Genomic DNA, 22886 nt, shown 5'->3' with positions numbered 1-22886 from the left:
CTCAGAGCCTGGAGTTTGCTTTGGATTCTGTGTCTCCCTCTCTCTCTGTCCCTCCCCCACTCGTGCACTCTGTCTCGCTCTCTCTCTCTCAAAAATAAATAAAACATTAAAAAAACCAAAGTCCTTAGGAATAAATTTAGCCAGGGAACAAAAGACTTGTATACTGAAAATTATAAGCACTGAAGAAAGAAATTAAAGCAGACATAGGAAAAAAAGGAATACATCCCATGTTCATGGATTGAAAAAGTTCATATTATTAAAACACCCAGGGGTGCTTGGCTGGGTCAGTCAGGTAAGCATCTGACTCTTGGTTATGGCTCAGGTCATGATCTCTCAGGTCATGATCTCGCAGTTTCATAAGTTCAAGCCCTGTATTGGGCTCTGTGCTGGCAGTATGGCACCTGCCTATGATTCTCTGTCTCCCTGTCTCTCTGTCCGTCTCCCATTCACACTGTTTTCCTCTCAAAATAAATAAGTAAACTGAAAAAAAAAAAACACCCATTGTACCCAAAGTAACCTACAGATTTATTACAATGCCTATCAAAATCTTAATGGCATCCTTACAGAAATAGAGAAAACAATCCTGAATTGATGGAAAGGCTTCCAAATAGGTAGGATTTGGGAATCTACAAAGTGCTAGGGAGCAGGAAGTCCAGGAAGAGTCTTGTAGTAAGAATGGCCAGGTCTGGGTGCTTGCCCCTTGGATGTCAACTTTCACCAACGTTCACATTCTTGGACCATCAATTGGCCTTGCCCTTAAGACATGCTTGCAAAAAAAAAAAAAAAAATTCTTGCCCCATGCCTAGAAAAAAACATGGCACCTGACTGACGGTTCCACCAGACAGTGTCCAACGGGAAAGAGATGATTCCCTAAAAGAAAACCAGGTTGCAATTTGGAAGTACAAATGGATACTGGGCAGCTCAAAATCAACAACGGCCACTGGAGGTTGTCAGCACCAGACCACAAAAAGCTTAGTGGGCCATATTTAAGGACCATGACTTTAATCCTAAATGCAAGAGGGAGTCTGTAGAGGCCGTTAAGCAGGAGCGAGGTGGTTAACAGGATCAGGCTTACATTTCTGAAGGATCCTGTGGCTTCCTTCTAAACAATGGATGAGAATGGGGCAACAATGGAGGTGGGAGAGAAGCTAGCCAGAGGGAAGAAAGATTTGGAGTGCAGTGATAAAAATGGAGTTGAGAAATGGTTGGACAGATTCAGAATATATTAGAGAATATACATATTTTTTTGTCTATGTGTTAGTGTTATTCTTTCTACAGTCTTAATGTTTTTTTTAAATTTTGATTTCTATTTCCCTCACAAATGGTTCACATATGTGAATGTTGTAAATTGCATCAAATCCTTTGCATGATGAAGTGTCAACTTTTTAAAAAAATTTTAATGTTTGTGTATGTATGTATGTATGTGTTTGTTTATCTTTGAGAGAGAGAGAGTGGGAGGCAGAGAGAGAGAGAGAGGGACAGAGGATCCGAAGCAGGCTCTGCACTGACAGCAGAGAGTCTGATGTGGGGCGTGAACCCACCAGCCGCAAGATCATGACCCCAGCTGAAGCCGGTTGCTTAACCGACCAAGCCACCCAGGTAGCCCTCAAATAAATGTTTTTAAAAGAAGAAGGAGGGGAGGGGGAGAAGGAAGAAAACAATCCTGAGTTCCAGTCCAAGGTGGCAACATAGGAAGACCCTGAACTCACTTTCCTCCACAGGGCACACTCATCTATACCTATTTTTAGAGAAATTGATCCTGAAGAAGAACTGAGGGTTGACTGAACAGCTTCTGCACAACAAATGACAGAAAGACCACACAGAGAATGGAAAGACAGATGGAGACACGGTAGCTAAGGGAACCCCCATCTCGGTCACACTGCAAACTGGAGCGAGGAGGGATAGTGCTGAAGGACTATGAACAGACTTGTCTGCCCTAGGGCTCAGGGGGAAAAAAAAGGCCAAAGTTGAAAAGAGCACCTAAAATAAAGTATAAAAGATTAAGACTATGTTTATTAAAAATAAAAGATTAAGCCCTACATCTCTGCCAAATGGCAGGGTTGCTGTTAGAACACTCTCCAGGTCAGAGGTGCTGGTGAACGCCAGGGTTTACATTTCCCCTCCACCTTGATAGCATAGATGGGAGCAGGGTCCAGGCGCCTAAGCCAGCTTACTGCCTCAGTGAGCCCTGGGCCCCTAGCCCATACCAGCTCCAGTGATCCCACCAAGGTGGCCCCAGTGTGGTGCACACCAGGACACCCCTGGCCAATGCTCACTACAGCTCGGGCTGTCTCTCCTACATGACACAGGTGTAAAGCACCTTGGAACACTCCAGGCCTGCACCATTTTGGCTCCAGATGACTTTCAAGGGTGCTTCCTGTGTGGAGTACCCTTGGACCCTCCCTGGACTGCACCCACCTCAGCTCCAACCACCCGCTGCGGTGTCCCCTGTACAGAGTGCCCCAGCATACCCTAGCTTGCACTCACTTCAATTTCAGCTGTCCTTCCAAGGACCAAGGTGGGACCACCCTGGCCCATGCCCACTTCAGCTCCAGGCATCCCACCAGGACAGCCCTAGCACGGAGTGCCCCAGGATCCCCAGCCACAGCTCCAGCCAGCCATCCAGCAAAAGGCACCAGGTACACAGAGTCTACACAGGGGCTAACCATACACAAGATGATTCTTTCAAGTTTCAGAGAAATGGCTGTTCCAGCTCATTCATAAAAACAAACACAAAAAGTCAAGCAAAGTTAGAAGACAGGGAAACATGCTCCAAATGAAAGGCCAAGACAAAACCTCAGACAAAGAACTAAAGGAAAGGACATAAGCAATCTATCTGATGAGTTCAAAGTAGTGGTCATAAGAATGCTCATCAGACTGAAAAGAAGAGTGGATGAACTCACTAAGAACTTCAACGAGGAGACAGAAAATATAAGAAAGAACCAATCAGAGAAAAAAAAAATACAATAACTGAGATGGAAAAAGACACTAGAGGGAATCAACAGCAGTATAGAGGATGCAGAAGAACATATCAGTGATCTGGAAGACAGGGTAATGGAAAACACTCAAGCTGAAGAGCAAAAATAAAAAAGCATTTTAAAAAATGAGGATCGGTTATGGGAGCTCTTAGATAACATCAAGGGAACAAACATTCACATTATAGAGATCCTAGAAGAAGAGAGAAAGAGAAAGGGGTAGAAAACTTATTTGGAGAAACAATAGATGAAAAATTGCCTATCCCGGGCAGAGAAAAACACACCTAAATTTAGGAAGCACAGAGAGCCCCCAAAAAAGATGAACCGAAGGAGTTCCACTTCACAACACATGACAATTAAAATGCCAAAGATTAAAGATAAAGAGAGAATTTTATTTTTTTAATTTTTTTTTTCAACGTTTATTTTTATTTTTGGGACAGAGAGAGACAGAGCATGAACGGGGGAGGGGCAGAGAGAGAGGGAGACACAGAATCGGAAACAGGCTCCAGGCTCTGAGCCATCAGCCCAGAGCCTGACGCGGGGCTCGAACCCACGGACTGCGAGATTGTGACCTGGCTGAAGTCGGACGCTTAACCGACTGCGCCACCCAGGCGCCCCCTGAACCACACTGCTGGTCAAGATCCAGCACTGCGCCTAGCACATTATGATATTTTGATAAATAATTTATACGTTCGTGACATGATGAACGGTTTACTTTATGACCCACATCAATATCTGCCTTCCAAGCCCAGGGTGAAAAAAAAAAAAAAAAGGCTTCTCTGAGGCATTTCCACTGAGTCATGCTCTTGGAGCTTGTAATAAGTCGAATGTAAACTCCAAAAAAGCAGAGATTTGGATTGTTGTGGCCAATGCCATATTTCCTGGAGAGAACAGAAGTGGCCCAGGGAGGCACTCAATCATACACCATTAATGAAAGAGTGTATGACCTAATTAACAAATAAGTGATCCTCCTTATGCTCTATTCTGCATGGTCCCTAAGCCTCCCTTCTACTGATCTTACTATCTTGAACAAAGGCCGTCAGAATATTAGTGGAAAGAAATGGATTAGTCTTTGTTACTTTTTCTCTAACATAGAGACAAATACACAATCTTTACAGCCATAAACACTAAGAGCTATCTGGTCCTGTTGAGTAAAATATACATGTCTCGTTCTCAGCAACAGGATACTCTCTCTTTATATTAACTCCAACAATGTTGACAGCCATTGAGAACCAGGACAATGAGGAGAGAAGACCCCAAACCAGACTTGTGTTCCCGCCCTTTTTTCACCTCATGGACACCACCTAGTGCATATGTCAGGTTGTGTCTCCCCTACATCCCATAACTAACTCTCTTTCCTATTCACCTCTATGGTTAGGGTGTCTCCAACATTCTTCCTTCCGTTCCAGAGTGCAGCTTTTCTAAGTGCCTTTAAGGCCTCCTCGGGTTTGTTGGTCATAATCAGCCACCGAGCAGACTCCATCAGCCACCTGATCAAAGAAGACAGACAGGTGCAGTCAATTCTCATGTGCCCATTTTTCACACATTCTTTGGCCTGAAACGCCTCTACCCTCCCATCTGATACCTACCTCTTGTTTTGTTGTGCCAGCCAATAGAAAAGCAGCTGATTCTGTAACTAGGAAACTGTAAGGATAACCTCTCCACGCAGTACACTTTCACTAATGGCAACATTGAGTAGGAGTCATATTGCCCCCCCATCTTATTCAGGGGGATGTTACCAGGTTTGGCAAATCAAAACAACGTACCTTGTTAAATCCGAACTTAGATAAACAGTGACTATGAGTAACTCTTGAGTATCACTATGTCCCATGCAATATTTTGGACACACTCACACTGAAAAGTATTTGTTGACTTGAAATTTTACTTTAATGAGATGCCCTGTATTTTATCAGGTTAGTAAATAAAAGCACAGAAATCTCAAATAAACAGAAATTTCATATAAACAGTGGATAATTTTTAGCGTAGCTATGCTTCCTGCAGTATTTGGAAGGTTACACACACACACAAATGTATTATCTATCTGAATTTCAAATTTAACGGAGTGTCCTTGATATTATCTGACAACCGTACGTGTTCAGCTTCTTGACCTGTACACTGGACGCTTATTAGGAGAGCGTGTGCTCAAGTGTTAACTAAGGATCAAACAGAATTCTTATGTCATCATTCCATGTATCTTGCATCCAGTACCCTCTAAGACAAAGGGAAGAAGAAAGCTTATACCTTGAGAAAAGAAAAAGGACAAATAATGGTACAGAAGACACCAGCTGAAGGGTATGCCAGTCTCGAATGGCAAAAGCCAGTCCTCCCAGGATCATCTGTCCTATGCAAGCACCACAGATGGTCATTGCTATTCCCGTGGCTTGGAATTGGGGCACTGTCCATTCTACAACTGAACAACGACAACAACAAACAAACAAGCAGGATTTTGACTTCAAAGTTGGGATCTCAAAGTCAAAGTTAAGTCTCGGAGAATGTCAATACCCGAAGTTTTTACTTACTGAGCATCACAGAGTTTGTCAGGACGGTCATGGTAGAAAAGCCAGCCAAGAATCGTAGGGTGCAATAAATGAAGAAGGTGGGCGCGAAGGCTGCACAGGTGTCAGTAACGGCGAGCTGGAGGAAACACCACCTGAGAATTAACTTCCTCCCAAACCTGAGGAGTGGGAACAGGTTAGCTACAGGAAGTATAACAACCTGATGGAAAAATTAACAAAAAGAAGGCACGCTTTGAAGTTTAGGGGGTGTTTTAATAAGTGAAACTTTGTCCTTGAGACTTGAAAAGAATCAACAGATCATCAGCCTTCCTGTTTATAAATAGATCCTTCTTCCCGGAAGCAACCTTCCTGTTTGTAAATGGATCCTGAGTATAACCAAGCTTCTTCCCCAGTCTTAAGCGTCCAACTCTTGGTTTTGGCTCGGGTCACGATCACGTGGTTTGTGAGACCGAGCCCCACATCGGGCTCTGTGCTGACAGCAGGGGGCCTGCCTGGGATTCTCTTTCTCTCTCTCTCTCTTTCTGCCCCTCCCCTGTTCATGCGCTCTTTCCCTCTCTCTCAAAATAAATAAATTTAAAAAAATGGACCGAGTTGTGTCCCCCTCTCCAAAATCATATATTGAAGCTCTAATCCCCAGTGAAATGGTATTTGGAGATGGGCTTTGGGGGAGGTAATCAGGTTTAGATGAGATCATGAGATTAGGGTCCTCAGGATGGGATTAGTGCCCTTATAAGAAGAGGTATCAGAAAGATTGCTCTCCTTCTCTTTCTGCCATTTGAGGCTGTGGCAAGAAGACAGCTGTCTTGGGGCGCCTGGGTGGTGCAGTCGGTTAAGCGTCCGACTTCAGCCAGGTCACGATCTCGCGGTCCGTGAGTTCGAGCCCCGCGTCAGGCTCTGGGCTGATGGCTCGGAGCCTGGAGCCTGTTTCCGATTCTGTGTCTCCCTCTCTCTCTGCCCCTCCCCCGTTCATGCTCTGTCTCTCTCTGTCCCAAAAATAAATAAACGTTGGAAAAAAAAAAAATTAAAAAAAAAAAAAAAAAAGAAGACAGCTGTCTTTAAGCCAGGAAGGGAGCTCTCACCAGGAACCAAATCTCTCTGCACCTAAATCTTGGGTTCTCAGTCTCTGAAACTTGAGAAAATAAATTTCTGATGTTTATGCCTCCTAGTCTATGGTATTTTGTTGTGGTAGCCTAAGCTGACTAAGACAGGATCTAAATCTGTGCCTGGGACTCCGGGACCATGCAGGTCATGGCTAAATTATGTAAAAGGAACATCCATGGAACAATACATCAAAATTGCTGATGGGTTGCCTAAGAGCCTCTCTCTGCCAAGTCTGGGTCTTGAACATTTTTTCCCTAAAATAAGATGGATGGGAGCCACAACCCAGACACAGAACTTAGAGCAAGTTCTCAAAGGAAAGGATTGGGCAAGATGAACATCAAGAAACAGAGAAGGAGCAGGTATTTTTAAAAAGGAAAGAGAATTCTGTGCTTCACAGTTTTCTGGGAGAAAGGGCCTTTTTCTAGACAACTTGGATAAGATGTCTGTTTTGGTTCTGTATGACCAGTAATACTTATAAACAGACAAACAAGGGGATCGGACAAGGGCTCTGAAATCCTTCTACCCTTGCAGAATATTTAAATTGTGATGCATTGTTAAATCTTTTATATTCTGAGTACTTATATCACATGCATTTGTCTCTCCATTTAAAATGGAATAAAATCTATGTAAATAAATGCTATAATTAATGAAATGATGTCATGACAATCATTGGAAAGTCTGGTCCATCAAAACAAAAAGCAGCCGTATTAAAGAGAATGACAAATACATGATTTCACTCATACGTGGAATTTAAGAAACACAACAGATGAACGAACATAGGAGAAGGGAAGGAAAAATGAGATAAAAACAGAGATGGAGACAAACCATAAGAGACTCTTAAATACAGAGAACAAATTGGGGGTTGCTGGAGGGGAGGACGGTGGGGGGATGGGCTAAATGGGTGATGGGCATTAAAGAGGGCACTTGTTGGGATGCGCACTGGGTGTTGTATGTAAGCGATGAATCCCTGGGTTCTACTGAAACCAATATGACACTGTATTTTAACTAACTTGAATTTAAATAAATTAATTTAAAATAATAAAATAAAGATTATATCATGTAGGAGCACCTGAATGGCTCAGTCAGTTGGGTGTCCAACTGTTGATTTTGGCTCCTGTCATGACCCCAGGATCGTGGGATCGAGCCCCATGATGGGTTCCTCACTGAGCATGCAGCCTGCTTAAGATTCTCTCTCTTCTTCTGCCCCTCTCCCCTGCCTGGGCTTTCTCTGTCTCTTTAAAATAAAAAAATAATTAAAAAAAAAATTTTTTAAAAGATAGATCATGTGCATTCTCACAGGGAAAAGTCACATATAAAACTTATTAAATGTAGCGCATTTAAAGTGGCAGGCATTTGGCAATAATCTGGTTGTCCATCACCAAAAAATGGATTAGAGCATCATGATGGATCTCCACTGTGGAGCACCATGCAGCAACCAGAAGAATGAACTAGAAGTATCTGTAGAAATGTGTATGTCCCTCAAAACCATAGCGGTGTTTGCACAAAAGAAAAAGAAAGAGATAATCACACATTTACATAAATATGTGAATTAAAATATATGTAAACCAAACAATGTCATTTATTTTGTAAAAACCCATATGAATGTAAAGACATAGAGTTAATGCATTATCATGAACCCTATATTGGGAAGAAGGAAACGGGGCTGGGGCATAAGGAAAAAATGAAACAGATACATACACCCATGAAAGGAATTCATGGCTAGACTAATGAGGACACCGTCTCACGAAATGAGCAGTACGATCATTCAGCCATCGATGGTTGATATTCAAAAGTAGAGAGATTTGTGCTGTGTAAAATATAAAGCTATTGTCTCATTAATTATTTTTTTGCTTATTTTTTTGAATGAAATTTATTGTCGGATTGGTTTCCATACAACACCTAGTGCTCATCCCAACAGGTGCCCTCCTCAACGCCCATCACCCACTTTCCCCTCCCTCCCACCCCCCATCAACCCTCAGTCTATTCTCAGTTTTTAAGAGCCTCTTATGGTTTGCCTCCCTCCCTCTCTGTAACTTTTTTCCCCCTACCTCTTCCCCCTGGTCTTCTGTTAAGTTTCTCAGGATCCACATAAGAGTGAAAACATATGGTATCTGTCTTTCTCTGTGTGACTTATTTCACTTAGCATAACTTTCTCCAGTTCCATCCATGTTGCTACAAAAGGCCATATTTCATTCTTTCTCATTGCCAAGTAGTATTCCATTGTGTGTATAAACCACAACTTCTTTGTCCATTCACCAGTTGATGGACATTTAGGCTCTTTCCATAAGTTGGCTATTGTTGAAAGTGCTGCTATAAACATTGGGGTACAAGTGCCCCTATGCATCAGCACTCCTGTATCCCTTGGGTAAATTCCTAGCAGTGCTATTGCTGGGTCATAGGGTAGATCTATTTTTAATTTTTTGAGGAACCTCCACACTGTTTTCCAGAGTGGCTGCACCAGTTTGCATTTCCACCAACAGTGCAAGAGGGTTCCCATTTCTCCACATCCTCTCCAGCATCTTTGGTCTCCTGACTTGTTCATTTTAGCCACTCTGACCGGTGTGAGGTGATATCTCAGTGTGGTTTTGATTTATATTTCCCTGATGAGGAGTGATATTGAGCATCTTTTCATGTGCCTGTTGGCCATCTGGATGTCTTCTTTAGAGAAGTGTCTATTCATGTTTTCTGCCCATTTCTTCACTGGATTATTTGTTTTTCAGGTGAGGAGTTTGGTGAGTTCTTTATAGATTCTGGATACTAGCTCTTTGTCTGATATGTCATTTGCAAATATCTTTTCCCATTCCATCGGTTGCCTTTTGGTTTTGTGTTTAATTGTGTAATTTGTGTTTAATTTTGTGTTTAATTGTGTAATTTGGCTATATGTTCACCATGACTCCGCCCACCAGCATCAGAGGAAGATTACTCTTCCCAGTCTTATGTTTTTTTATTTTAAATTGTTATTAATTTTTTTAGAGGGAGAGATAGAGTGCAAGCAGGGGAGAGGGGCAGCAGAAGGAGAGAGAGAGAGAGAGAGAGAGAGAGAGAGAGAGAATCTGACGCAGGCTCAACACTCAGCACAGAGTCCCATGTGAGGCTCTATCCCCTGGGATCACGACCTGAGCCAAAATCAAGTCAGAAGCTCAACCGACTGAGACACCCAGGCGCCATCCCCCTAGTCTTATATTTGTTACAGTCTTACATCTGCATTCTGGCCAAGGACTGTGGACAAAAGGGACCTAAGCCATTCCAAGGCCTGTCCATATAAGGTCTACTCGGGTCCTGCTCATTCCTTCTGACAACATGGCTGGAAACAAAAAATGTGCTGATGAAGAAGTCACACAATGGAAGGTGCTGGTTCCTTGAGCCACTGCCTAGAAGATGGGGGCCACATGACTCACACCAAACTATGATAACAGCGAGAATCACGATTTTATTAAAATAACCAATTATAATTCTTGGATTCTTACTGTAACTAGCTACCTTGGCTAACACAGTAATGTTTTAATAATTGTGTTTGACAAGGGGCACCTGGGTGGCTCAGTTGGTTGAGCGTCCGACTTCAGCCTAGGTTATGATCTCACAGTTCATGGGTACGAGCCCCACGTCGGGCTCTGTGCTGACAGCTTAGAGCCTGGAGCCTGCTTCGTATTCTGTGTCTCCCTCTCTCTCTGCTCTTCCCCAGCACATGCTCGCACTCTGTCTCTGTCAAAAATAGATAAACTTAAAAAAAATTTTTTTTTAAATAATAATTGTGTTTGATGCAGGTAATTAGAGAAGCTTTGTGTGTGTTTCTTTTTTTGGCTATATGTTCATTCCCTAATTATTTGAAAAAGTATTTTATTTGAAAAGAAAATGTGATGTAGATCTGTAAACATAAGTGTAAAAAGAAGTTACAGGGGTGCCTGGGTGGCTCAGTCAGTTAAGCATCCAACTTTCAGCTCAGGTCACGATCTCGCAGTTCACAAGTTCGAGCCCTGCGTTGGATTCAGTGCTGACAGCTCAGAGCCAGAAGCCTGCTTCAGATTCTGTGTCTCACTCTCTCTCTGCCTCTCTCCTGCTCGTGCTCTGTCTCTCTCTCTCCCCCTCTCAAAAATAAATAAAAATATTTTTAAAAAATAAAAAGAGGTTAAAAATTACATACTCACTTTTACCAAATTTACTTAAAACATATATTTGTGATGTCTGTAAATATGATAAATTGAATGTTGGCTCCCACTTGAGCGGATTTGTTCTTAGCTTCTTATTTCGAAAATTTTTAAATATGGAAGTTTAAATGAATACTATAATTAACACTGGTATAATTCCCAAACAGATTCACCACTAGATAGCATTTTGCTATATTTGCTTTATTTCTTTGCATGTGTGAACACACACACACACCCCACTCACAGACTCTTTTTGTTGAACCATTTCAATGGCAGTTCCAGACTCCTAATTTTTTTTTAGCATGCGTGTATTAAGAATACAAGCGGTTTCGAGAGGCGCCTGGGTGGCTCAGTCAGTTAAGCATCCGACTTCAGCTTAGGTCATGATCTCATGGTTCATGAGTTCAAGCCCTACGTTGGGCTCTGTGTTGACAGCTCAGAGCCTGGAGCCTGCTACAGATTCTGTATCTCCCTTGCTCTCTGCCCCTCCCCTGCTCGCACTCTGTCTCTCTCTCTCAAAAATAAATAAACAATTAAAAAAAAAAGAATACAAGCAGTTTCTTATATCATTACAACTCTGACATCACACCTAAAGAAAACTAACAATAATTCCACCGCCAGCTATCAGACAATATTCAAGTTGCCCAAAAGGTCCTCCAAATGATTTTCTCGTTGTTATTTTTCTTTTTTTCCGTCTATGCTCCAGTATTTACACATTGTATATGATTGTTATGTTTTTGTGAATCTTTTAAAATCTAGAATGATCACTCCACTCACTTTTCTCGGGACATTACCTTTTTGAAGAGTTTAGGTCGGTTGTCTTGTAGAATGGGAATTATGAACGATTTAAGGTTTTTTAATTAAAAAAATTTTTTAAATGTCTATTCTTGAGAAAGAGGGAGACAGAGCACAAGCAGGGGTGGTCAGAGACAGGGAGACACAGAATCTGAAGTAGGCTCCAGGCTCTGAGCTTTAGCACAGAACCCCATGCAGGGCTCGAACTCTCGAAGTCTCCAACTGTAAGACCATGACCTGAGCGGAAGTCGGATGCTTAACTGACTGAGCCACCCAGGCGCCCCTTTTTCTAAATTGTTTTAATGTTTATTCATTTTTGAGAGATAGAGAGAGAGCATGAGGGGAGAAGGGGCAGAGAGAGAGGGAGACACAGAACTTGAAGCAGGCTCCAGGCTCCAGGCTCTGAGCTGTCAGCACAGCGCCAGACTCAGGGCTCAAACCCACGAACTGTGAGATCATTATCTGAGCCAAAGTCAGATACCTAACGAACTGAACCACTCAGGTGCCCCTAAAATATATACATATATGTGTGTGTGTGTGTGTGTGTGTGTGTATTTTATCTACGTTCTAATTTTTTACCATGAGCACGTGTTTTTTGGTCTGAAAATAACAAAAGGTTAAAAAAAAGTAAAGTACGTGTTTGCATCTTATTTGCTGGCGGCTCGGAGAGTCCTTTCAATGTGAGGTGAGAATAGGGAAGGGATATTGTTGCTGATGGTCAGTAAAGAACAAGTAGACAGTTTCAACTCTATCAATTTCTCCTCTTCAGCCCAACTTCTTAATGTTCCTGTGACCCAGAAAGAAGGTAGGCAGAAAATAACCTCATGACATTCTGTATATTCTCAAAGTCGGTATGATGGATCAAGGGGTTACAATAAAGTCTTTCTTCACCATCAAAGTGCTTGAATGTGCCAGCAATGATCACTTTTCTCCAAACCCTGAGAGGCAGGGGTCCCGCTCCCATCTCTTGCAGTCTGGAATAAGTAAGTAGGGTGAACATAAAATTTTCAGCTTCAGTGGGGTACTTTTGAAACCAAGAAGGAGTGTTATTACTCATTAAGCTGAGAATGTACCAGCAAATGGGATGATTGGTCTCTAAAAAATAAATAAATAATAGAAAATGGGCGATGACATTGGATATTTCAAGGGAAGGGGTTCTAGGAACCAATGCTGAGTAAATCTATCTAAGCTCAGACAAGTGTTCCTTGAGCACAAGGACACTATGATCACGCTGCTAAGGTAGTTATCTGGATTTCAATAGCCCATGTCTATAGCTTTGGCTACCCTCACCAGGGGTTTAGACTGTTGGCTTCTCCTGGGGTACACCAACAATGTACTTCTGAATTGGAACTAAGGAGAGAAGTTCAAGTTGTGTGAGAAGTTCAAACCAGTAAGTTTTCACTTGCTTTCCATCTGAACATGTAAAATATCTATTCAACACAGGAAAGGAGGAACATCCCCAGACAAAAATATGAAACTGATCATTTTAAGTTGTAGATGAATGTAGTATTCGAATGGGTAGGAGGGATATTCACATCATAATGGATGCTGGCCTTGACACTGAAGCAGCCATTTAGAATCTCCTTGCTTGGCCGTATATTGTTCCCCCTGTCCCCCTTTAATGGGAGGGTCATGGGAAGATGGCTACTTGGGTATTTATTGAGTACAGCCTTGGCTAAGGGTTATATTTGGGACAGATTGCTTTCAAGCAGGTCCATATTCTTAGTATCGTTTTGCTCTACCTGGTATCTCCTGCTGCGTGACTAATAGGCACTGCCAATACATTATGCCCAAAACAGAAATCTTGACTTTCTCCTCCCCGTGGGCTGCTTTCTCTGTTTTCCTTCATATCACTAAACAGTGTCAGCATTTATCCATTTTCTCAGGCTGAAGATATAGATACCATCTTGACCTTCTATTTGCCACACCAAAGCCTCCTCCTTAAGAATCCAAAACCATCAGGAAACTCTGTTGCCTTTACCTACAAAATACGTTCCAAATACAGCTGCTTGTTACCATTTCCAAGACACCTTCTTAATCGATCAATTAATTAATTTTTTAAATTATTGCTACCAAAGAAGGCCTTTCTTCTTCTTCTTCTTCTTTTTTAAACATGTATTTATTTTTTGAGACAGAGTAAGCCAGGGAGGGACATAGGGAGAGTCACAAAATGCAAAGCAGGCTCCAGGCTCTGAGCTGTCAGCACAGATCCCGCCAGGGGGCTCGAACTCACGAACTGCGAGATCACGACCTGAGCCGAAGTCGGACACTTAACCCACCAATGCAGCCAGGCGCCCCTACACCTTCCTAATTTAAATGCCCACCATTTTCCTAAGGATTATTTTGAGAGCCTCTTAAACCGTTTCCCTACCACCACTCTGGCTCTCCCAGTGAATTATCAAAGGAACATCAAGCATCAAGAATAAGATTTAAAAGGGGCGCCTGGGTGGCGCAGTCGGTTAAGCGTCCGACTTCAGCCAGGTCACGATCTCGCGGTCCGTGAGTTCGAGCCCCGCGTCAGGCTCTGGGCTGATGGCTCGGAGCCTGGAGCCTGTTTCCGATTCTGTGTCTCCCTCTCTCTCTGCCCCTCCCCCGTTCATGCTCTGTCTCTCTCTGTTCCAAAAATAAATAAATAAACGTTGAAAAAAAAATTAAAAAAAAAAAGAATAAGATTTAAAAGGGGCGCCTGGGTGGCTCAGTCGGTTAAGTGTCCAGCTTCGGCTCAGGTCATGATCTCGCGGTTTGTGGTTTCGAGCCCTGCATCGGGCTCTGTGCTGACAGCTTGGAGCCTGGAGCCTGCTTCAGATCCTGTGTCTCCCTCTCTCTCTGTCCCTCCCCTGCTCACGCTCAGTCCCTCTCTGTCTCTCAATAATAAATAAGCGTCAAAAAAAAAAAAAAAAAAGAATAAGATTTAAAAGATCCTGTCATAATAATCCTCTTAAAAGCCTCTGATGGATACATTTCAGGTTCCAGGAATAAAAGCCTTAAATTCTACTGCTTGCCTTCCACTCCCCCGGAAAAGACACATGAACAGAACACAAAAAGGAACTACCTGAGCTCACTAGAGAGTGAACAGAAGCAGGTGGACTGTGGGGAGGAGTGTTTGCTCTCTCCAAGGAGGGCAGATGGAGAACGATACAGGGAGGGTCCTATTTCCATGGCTATTAGACTGGAGTAAGGTGCAATCCACACAGTAAGCAAAGTGAACGCCATGCATCTTGTGGTCTGGGGAACAAGGCCACCGATGGTGGGGTACTAGAAACAATGAAGAGAGTGAGAGTTCCAGCAAGGGAAAGTGGCAAAGAGGGAATCCTTAAATCATGTCTACCACGCATCCCCTAAATAGCCACTAAAGCATGCATGTAAAGGATAAGCTCAAAGAAGGTCAACTCTAGACAACTTTCTGAACTGAGGTTGGAGCTGTTGTGTAAGAAACAGTCTTGAGTTCAAAATCTGAGGCTTGAAAGTTATTTGCTGAAATAAAGGAATCAGGGGCACCTGGGTGGCTCAGTCGGTTAAGCTTCCGACTTCGGCTCAGGTCACACTCTCGTGGTTCATGAGTTTGAGCCCCATGTCGGGCTCTGTGCCAACCGCTCAGAGCCTAGAGCCTGCTTTGGATTCTGTGTCTCCCTCTCTCTCTGCCTCTCTCCCCGCCCCGCCCATACTCTGTCTCTGTCTCAAAAATAAACACTAAAAAAAAATTAAAATTAATAAATAAATGGAATCAGTGTTACTGGTGAGTAACAATGGCAAATAGAATCTTCAAGCTTAATATTATCATATTCAAGATATAATTCATAGTATCCTGGCATGGGAAGAACCAAGAAAATGGAAATCCATTCCCAATAGAGTGGAAATCTGGCGGACCTTCTGCTAAGAGGAGACAAAGTTTGGAACTAACCCACAAGGATTTTAAAGTGGTGACATAACTATCCTCTAAGACAGAAAAAAATTATGATTTTAACATATGAAAATCACAGCTCAGAAATCAGCATTCTCAGAGAGACGGCAACAGATAAGCCAAAAATAATTGAAATTCGAGAGCTGAAAAAGTAGCTTCTGATATAAAAATTCACTAGATGGGCTTAACGATTATATTGACACAAGAGAGACTCTTTGAAGACAGATCAGTAGAGGCTGTAGAAGGTCAAGGGCAGAGAGAAATGATTTAAGAATGCGAACAAAAAGCCTCAGAGTGCTATTACAGCACGAAGCAGCAAATAGTTCCTGTAGAGAGCCAGATAACTATTATTTTAGGCTTTATGAACCACATGTTCCTATTTTTTCTTTGTTCTATTAAACTACTTTGTGTGTGTGTGTTTGAAAATAGACTCTATTTTTTAGACCAGTTTTAAGTTGACTGCAACACTGAGCAGAAAGTACAGAGATTTCCCCCCACTCATGCACAATGTCCCCACCTATCAATACCCTGCACCAAGTGAAACAGTTGATACAATTGAACCTACAACGATACATCATTATCCCCCAAAGTCCCCCGTTTACATTGGGGTCCACTCTTCGTGTTGTACATTCTATGGTTTTTGACACATGTGTATTGACAGGTACCCACCATTACAGCATCCTGCAGAGTAGTTTCACTGCCCTAAAGCCTCTGTGATGTGCTTATTAATTTCTCTCTCTCTCCTTCCAACCCCTCATCTTTTTACTATCTCCATGGTTTTTTCACTTTTAGCACTGAATAATATTCCATCGTCCGGATGTACAACAGCGTGTATGCATTCATCTACTGAAAGAAACGTTGGTTGCTTCCAAGGTTTGGAAATTACAGAGAAAGCTGCTATAACCGTAGGTAGACTTTTGTGTGGACATAAGTTTTCAATTCCTTTGGGTAAATACCAAGGAGCACGACTGCTGAATTGTGTGACAAGAGTATGCTTAATTTTTTTCCCTTCCCTTATGAGAGAGAGAGAGAGAGAGAGAGAGAGAGAGAGAGAGAGAGAGAATATCTCAAGCAGGCTCCATGCTCAGCCCAGAGCCCAACGTGGGGCTCAATCCCAAGACTGTGAGATCATGACCTGAGCCCAAATCAAGAGTTGGATACTCGGGGCGCCTGGGTGGCTCAGTCAGTTAAGGATCTGACTTCGAGTCAGGTCATGATCTCACAGTCAGCGAGTTCGAGTCCTGCATTGGGCTTTGTACTGACAGCTCAGAGCCTGGAGCCTGCTTCAGATTCTGTGTCTCCCTCTCTCTCTCTGCTCCTCCCCCAATCATGCTCTGTCTGTCTCTCTCTGCCTCTCAAAGATGAATAAATGTTTAAAAAAATTGAAAAAATAAAATAAAACGCATTTAAAAAAACAGAGTTGGATGCTCAACCGACTAAGCCACCCAGGTGCCCCTGGCTTAACTTTTTTAAATATCATGATGTCAAGCATCTTTTCATGTGTTTATGTACCATTTGTACATCTTTCTTAAAGAAATGTATATTCAAGGGGCGCCTGGGTGGCGCAGTCGGTTAAGCGTCCGACTTCAGCCAGGTCACGATCTCGCGGTCCGTGAGTTCGAGCCCCGCGTCGGGCTCTGGGCTGATGGCTCGAGCCTGGAGCCTGTTTCCGATTCTGTGTCTCCCTCTCTCTCTGCCCCTCCCCCGTTCATGCTCTGTCTCTCTCTGTCCCAAAAATAAATAAATGTTGAAAAAAAAAATTAAAAAAAAAAAAAAAGAAATGTATATTCAAGTCCTTTATTCATTGAAAAAAAAATTTTTTTATCTTTTTGTTGTTGAGTTGTGGGAGTTCTTCATGTATTCTGAATGTTAAACCCATTCCACTGGTCTATTTGCCTATTTTTATGGCTTATATATAATTGACAAATATTTTCTCCCATTACATAGGTTATCATTTCACTTTCTTGATAATGTGCTTTGATGTACATAAGTTTTTAATTTTTAACAAAAGTTTTAATGTTTATTTTTGAGAGAAAGAGAAAGAGAGAGAGCAAGGAGGGGCGGGGCAGAGAGAGAGAGGGAGACACAGAATATGAAGCAGGCACGAGGTTCTGAGATGTCAGCAGAGAGCCTGATGCAGGGCTCGAACCCACAAACCGGAGATCATGACCTGAGCCGAAGTCACACGCTTAGCCGACTGAGCCACCCAGGTGCCCCCAGAAAGTTTTTAATTCTTGATGAAGTCTGATCTATCTGTCTAGTTTTTGGCCACTCAGGCTTTTGGTGACATACCAAAGAATCCATTGCCAAACCCAAAGTCATGTAGATTTACCCTAATGTCTTCTTTTAAGAGTTTTATGGTTTTAGCTCTTATCTTTAAGTCACTAATCCATTTTGTGTTAACATTTGTTATGGCTTCAGGTAAGGATCACACTTTATTATTTTGCATGTAGGTATCCAGTCATCACAGCCCCCTTTGTTGAAGGGGCTATATTTCACTAACTGCATGATCTTGGCACCCTTTTCAAAAAGTGAATCAGCCACAGATATGTGGTTTTATTTTTATTCCTGTACGTGGGTGGCTCTGCGTTACAGAACTGTTAGACATGGGCCCGCTGACTCTGAACACTTTTATAAGCTACATTTACTGTCATACATTCAGAGTTCCCAGTTTTGAGCTGCCCTAACAGATAACATTATGCTGGTAGGTGGTAAAGGGAAACTTAATCCCCCATAATCCTCAGAGGAGAGGTGCTCAGTGCTGGCAATGGTTGGCTGTGTATTTCAGGAGATGTACCGTCAGGCATAGGATACACCCACGCAAATGGTAATGGCAGTTGTCATTAGATTAACTACATGGTTGATTTTTTTAATGTTGATTTATTTTTGAGAGAGAGAAAGAGAGAGAGAGAGAATGAGTAGGAGGGGCAGAGAGAGAGGGAGACACAGAATCCGGAGCAGGCTCCAGGCTCCGAGCTGTCAACACAGAGCCCGATGTGGGGCTCGAACTCATGAACCATGAGATCATAACCTGAGCCAAAGTCAGACATGGTTGAAAACTTACCTTTACATGGTTGAAAACTTACCTTTAAAGTGCTTTATTTTTGGCAACAAAAATATCAATCGAGGTTACTGGAAAAGGTTTTTTCTATACACCATCAGAACACATTGCTGTGGACACCCCAAGTTTAATGGGAATGCCTGCCCATCACACTTGGGAAACAGGGACATGATGACCATGCTCTGGAAATCCATAAGCGCTCAGTTCACAGGGTCCAGGAGGGACTGAATATGGCCTCCCAGGCCAAAATCTGCAACACTGTTTTACATATGTGTGCCTTCAGACAGGCTGGATCTTTTGTCATGAAGCATCTTCCTCTGTTCCCACGGCTAACTTTTTCTCACCTTCCTAAACCACATGTTGTGTCACCTCCTTCCTAAACCCTGTCCTAAAATGTCCCCATGTCTGCTGGAGCTGCTGTTTCTGTGTCCTGTACACTGAGCTCACAGCTGACAAAATAGCATTTGCTATACTGACTGTGATTCCCCATGTATTTCTAGACCCCTCAGGACTAAGGAAACCCCAGGACAGTGTAAGTAACAACAAGTGTTGCTTAATGGAAGAATGGTATGTTGGTTCATGAAAATACCCCCGAGAAAATATCCCAGTGATCCAGAGACACTCACCTGTCTGATAAATGGCCAAATATGATGTTTCCCACCAACATGCCAGCCATGAATAAGAATTTGGTCACTGATTTCAGTGACTGAGATTCACACACCAGGTCCCACTGGAAGAGAAGGAAACCAGCAAAGGAGCGCTCGATAGCAGCCTATAACCAACCCCTCGTGGAAACCTGATTGAAACAGCTAAGATATAGGGCGCCTGGGTGGCTCAGTCGGTTGAGCGTCTAACTTTGGCTCAGGTCACGATCTCACGGTTTGTGAGTTTGAGCCCCACATCGGGCTCTGTGCTGACTGCTCGGGGCCTGGAGCCTGCTTCAGATTCTGTGTCTCCCTCTCTCTGCTCCTCCCCTGCTCACGCTCTGTCTCTCTCTCAAAAATAAATAAAGATTAAAAAAAATTGTTTTTTAAAGAAACAACTGAGATGATTTACAAGCTTCTGTATATCAGCCCCCCTTCTTCCAATTTCCATTTGTTTTTTGCATTAGCTGACCGTTATCATTCAGGTATCAGCTTAAATACAACTTCCTGTAGGAAGACTCATCTAAACCTGTTGGCTATATTCATGCCTTGTTTTATTTCATATGAAACGGTTCTCAGCCTGGGCCACAGAATGCAATCCTTTGAAGAGCTTTAAACGTTTACCGATGGCAGAGTTTCACTACCAATCTCCTAAGGCTGGCCGGAGACACAGTCAGTGCTTTGGGAAGTTTTGATCAATATCCCCAGATGTGTCTCATTTGCAAACAACACCTTTAACACATTACACAAACTATGTGTTTAACCTTTGGTCTTCCTAAGAATAAAAGCCATATAATCTCAAGGTCACGTCTACTTTTTAGCTCATGAGACTCATAAAATATGCAGATTGGTGGTATCTAAGAAAGACGTAACTACTATTTGCTGAAATAATAAAGAACGAGCACCCAAACAGTGATTCAAGAACTTGGAGCATGTTCGTTATTTGTGCTATTACCTCTAAACACCCGGACCTAGTACTCGCAAGAGGCAAATGGGGCCTCTTACCTCCGTCACGATGGTGGAGAGAAAGAAGCTCTGGTCATACACCCAGCCATCCACACAGGGTTCCGTGTCCAGCTCATTTGTGTTAGGGAAGGTCCCATTCAGGTGAAGGAGCCCCCATTGCAGGTGGAGGAAGCGATGACACTTGTCTGGCCTCAGGTTTGAGTCCAGTGGAATGGAGATTCTCAGGAGGGCGTCTTGGTTGAGGATCCCAGTGCTGTTAGCAGAGACTGTGTCATTGTCGAGGATGTGGACCCAGCAGCGGTGACCAGGGACGATTGCAGTGAAGCTCTCCAATAAAACGTGAGGGTACACTATGAGGTTGAGGATGCTGTAGAAAACCACCTGAAGGGTGTGGAATCTCCCCCAGCCTCCAACTTGATCCAGGAGGTCCTGAAAGGCCATCGTGGCCGAACAAGCGATCTCCAATGTGAGCAAAATGACTTTATTATGCAAAGGTCAAAGGGAGAAAGTTCTCCATTCAGTACGTCACAGTAAGCGTGTGTTGATCCTGATCCCACTTTTTCCTCGATGGGCCCCGCCTCACCTCCACAACTGGGCCCCAGAAGCCGTTTCTCCAGGCTCTTTGGGGGGAGCAGGTGGGTAACTGCTGTCTTTAAAGTCACCAAGCGGTATTTTGCTGAGATACTTCCAACAGCTGACAGCCAACACTGTTTAAAGGTGTACTTTGCGAAAATTCTTTTCGTCAGCAGTGCCCTGAAGTGGCATTGAACTTTGATCCCCACGTCTGTAAATAAAATAAACCTACTGCGTGGGTTGCAATGCCTGTCAGGACGTGTCGCTTGTGAGACCTCACAGCGAACGGCTTGGGAATTGTCCTGTGAAAAGTACTGAAGGTCAGCGCACGGCTTGTGTAGTCCTGAATTTTGATTAAAAGAGAGTTAATGAAAGTCACTGTGAGTTAAACTCAAGCAAGTGCAATGTGGTGCAATCCTTCCATTTTGGAAAGTAACATTCTGCTTCACTTCAGATGCAACCATGGGTTCACAGGGAAAAGAAATTACTTGAAATGCGGGCAGGGTGGGTAGCGATGGAGGGCGGGGGCTAAGTCAGTGGTAAGCTCAGAAAGGCATTTACTTTTACAGGCTTATTGATTCCTTCGGGTAATGTTTGTGAAAACCTGTTCTGTTCCAGGAAGACAGCAGTGGGTAAGACAAGGTCTTTAAGGGTCTCCTGCTGTGGTGGGTGAGGGAGGGGCACATAAATACACTCTGCTATTTATTATATTATATTATATTATATTATATTATATTATATTATATATTTTTTAACTGTTTATTCATTTTTGAGAGAGAGAGAGACAGACGGATACAGAGCACAAGTGGGGGAGGGGCAGAGAGAGGAAGACACAGAATCCGAAGCAGGCTCCAGGCTCTGAGCTGTCAGCACAGAGCCCAACGTGGGGCTCGAACTCACGAACCATGAGATCATGACCTGAGCTGAAGTCGGACACTTAACCGATTGAACCACCCAGGCGCCCCCACCTGCTATTATAAAACACATACATAGCAAATGCACAATATGCCAGAGAAGAATTGAAGAGAAAACATGGGGACCCTCATGCTTCTTGGTATTTACCCAAATGAGTTGAAAACTTATGTGCACACAGATGTTCATAGCAGTTTCTTCATCATTGCCCAAATATCCGTCAGTGGGTGCATGGATAAAGAGTCCATTGTCTGGATGGACCATTACCTTAAAAAAGAAGAAAAGAAAAAAAAAAACAACAACAACGAGTTATCAAGAGAGGAAAAGACATGGTTGAGCCATAAATGTAAATTATTACATAAAAGAAGCCAGTCTGAAAAGGCTACATTCTGCACATCAAAGGTGTTATGCTGTCTTGGAGAATTCAGTAGTGTTTTTTCTTCCTGCCCTTTGGGTGTCATAATCTCTATGGCCCTATCTTCACGTTCGAGAATTCTTTTTTGCTGCCATTTCAAATCAACTGTGGAGACACTTGGGTGGATTTAGCGCATCAGCAACTGTACTTTCCAAGTCACAAATTCTCTTTGTTGATATCTTCTATTTGACAAGCCGTCGTTCTCATGCCTTTCGTTCTCAAATAAGAACGTAACATCTTTTTAATACGTAAAAACGTAACGCTTTAAATTATGTAGTGTGTAAAAATGTAAATATGTTTTTGAACGTATTTAATAGCTGCTTTGAAGTATTTTTCTGCTAAGTCTAGTATCTGGGAAAACTTTGAAACTGTAATGATCACCTAGTTTTAGAACATTTTCATCACTCCCAAAAAGAAACCATTCCATTAACTATTAACGTGCAATCCCGATGACCTCATCCAAACTCTGGCAACCAACAATACAATTTCTGCCTGGATGAATTTGCCTCGTCTTGAAAGAAATCAGTCCCCTTAGGGCCTTTCCACTGATTTTTGATCTGTCCTTAATTTGGGAAGATGCTCAGGCATTGTTATTCTCAATTTTCCTTTCGCCCTCTGGCATTCCCAATTGCAGGGATATCACACTGCTTGCTGCTGTCTCACGGTTAAAATTCTGTTTTTTGTTTTGCATTTAAGTTTGGAAGGTTTCTGTTAACCAGCCTTCAAGCTTATGGATTCTTCACTTGGCCGTGTCCAGGCTGCTGTCGAGCCCATCAAAGGCATTCATCATTTCCATTACAGAGTTTCTGCTTTCCAGCATTTCCATGCATTCCTTCTTAGAGTTTCCAACTGTCTGCCTTATATTATCTGTCTGTTCTAGCG

General features: G+C 42.8%; 1 protein-coding gene across 2 annotated transcripts in view; it reads right to left on the bottom strand.

The window, feature by feature from the left end:
* Window positions 1-20777, bottom strand: part of LOC115525858 (solute carrier family 22 member 9-like) — a 31193-nt gene extending 10416 nt beyond the window's left edge. For both annotated transcript variants that reach the window (XM_030333261.1, XM_030333265.1), the window contains exons 1-5: window positions 20144-20777; window positions 19121-19224; window positions 5495-5649; window positions 5217-5385; window positions 4342-4465 (exon numbers count right to left, since the gene is read on the bottom strand). In XM_030333261.1, the coding sequence (XP_030189121.1) occupies window positions 4342-4465; window positions 5217-5385; window positions 5495-5649; window positions 19121-19224; window positions 20144-20545 (954 nt within the window). In that variant the 5' untranslated portion in view covers window positions 20546-20777. The remainder of the gene's footprint in view (window positions 1-4341; window positions 4466-5216; window positions 5386-5494; window positions 5650-19120; window positions 19225-20143) is intronic.
* Window positions 20778-22886: the final 2109 nt, after the last annotated feature.

The sequence above is a fragment of the Lynx canadensis genome, chromosome D1, assembly GCF_007474595.2.
Source record: "Lynx canadensis isolate LIC74 chromosome D1, mLynCan4.pri.v2, whole genome shotgun sequence".
Taxonomy (NCBI): domain Eukaryota; kingdom Metazoa; phylum Chordata; class Mammalia; order Carnivora; family Felidae; genus Lynx; species Lynx canadensis.
The sequence above is the reverse complement of the archived record's forward strand: the minus strand, read 5'-3'. Positions and strand labels throughout refer to the sequence as shown.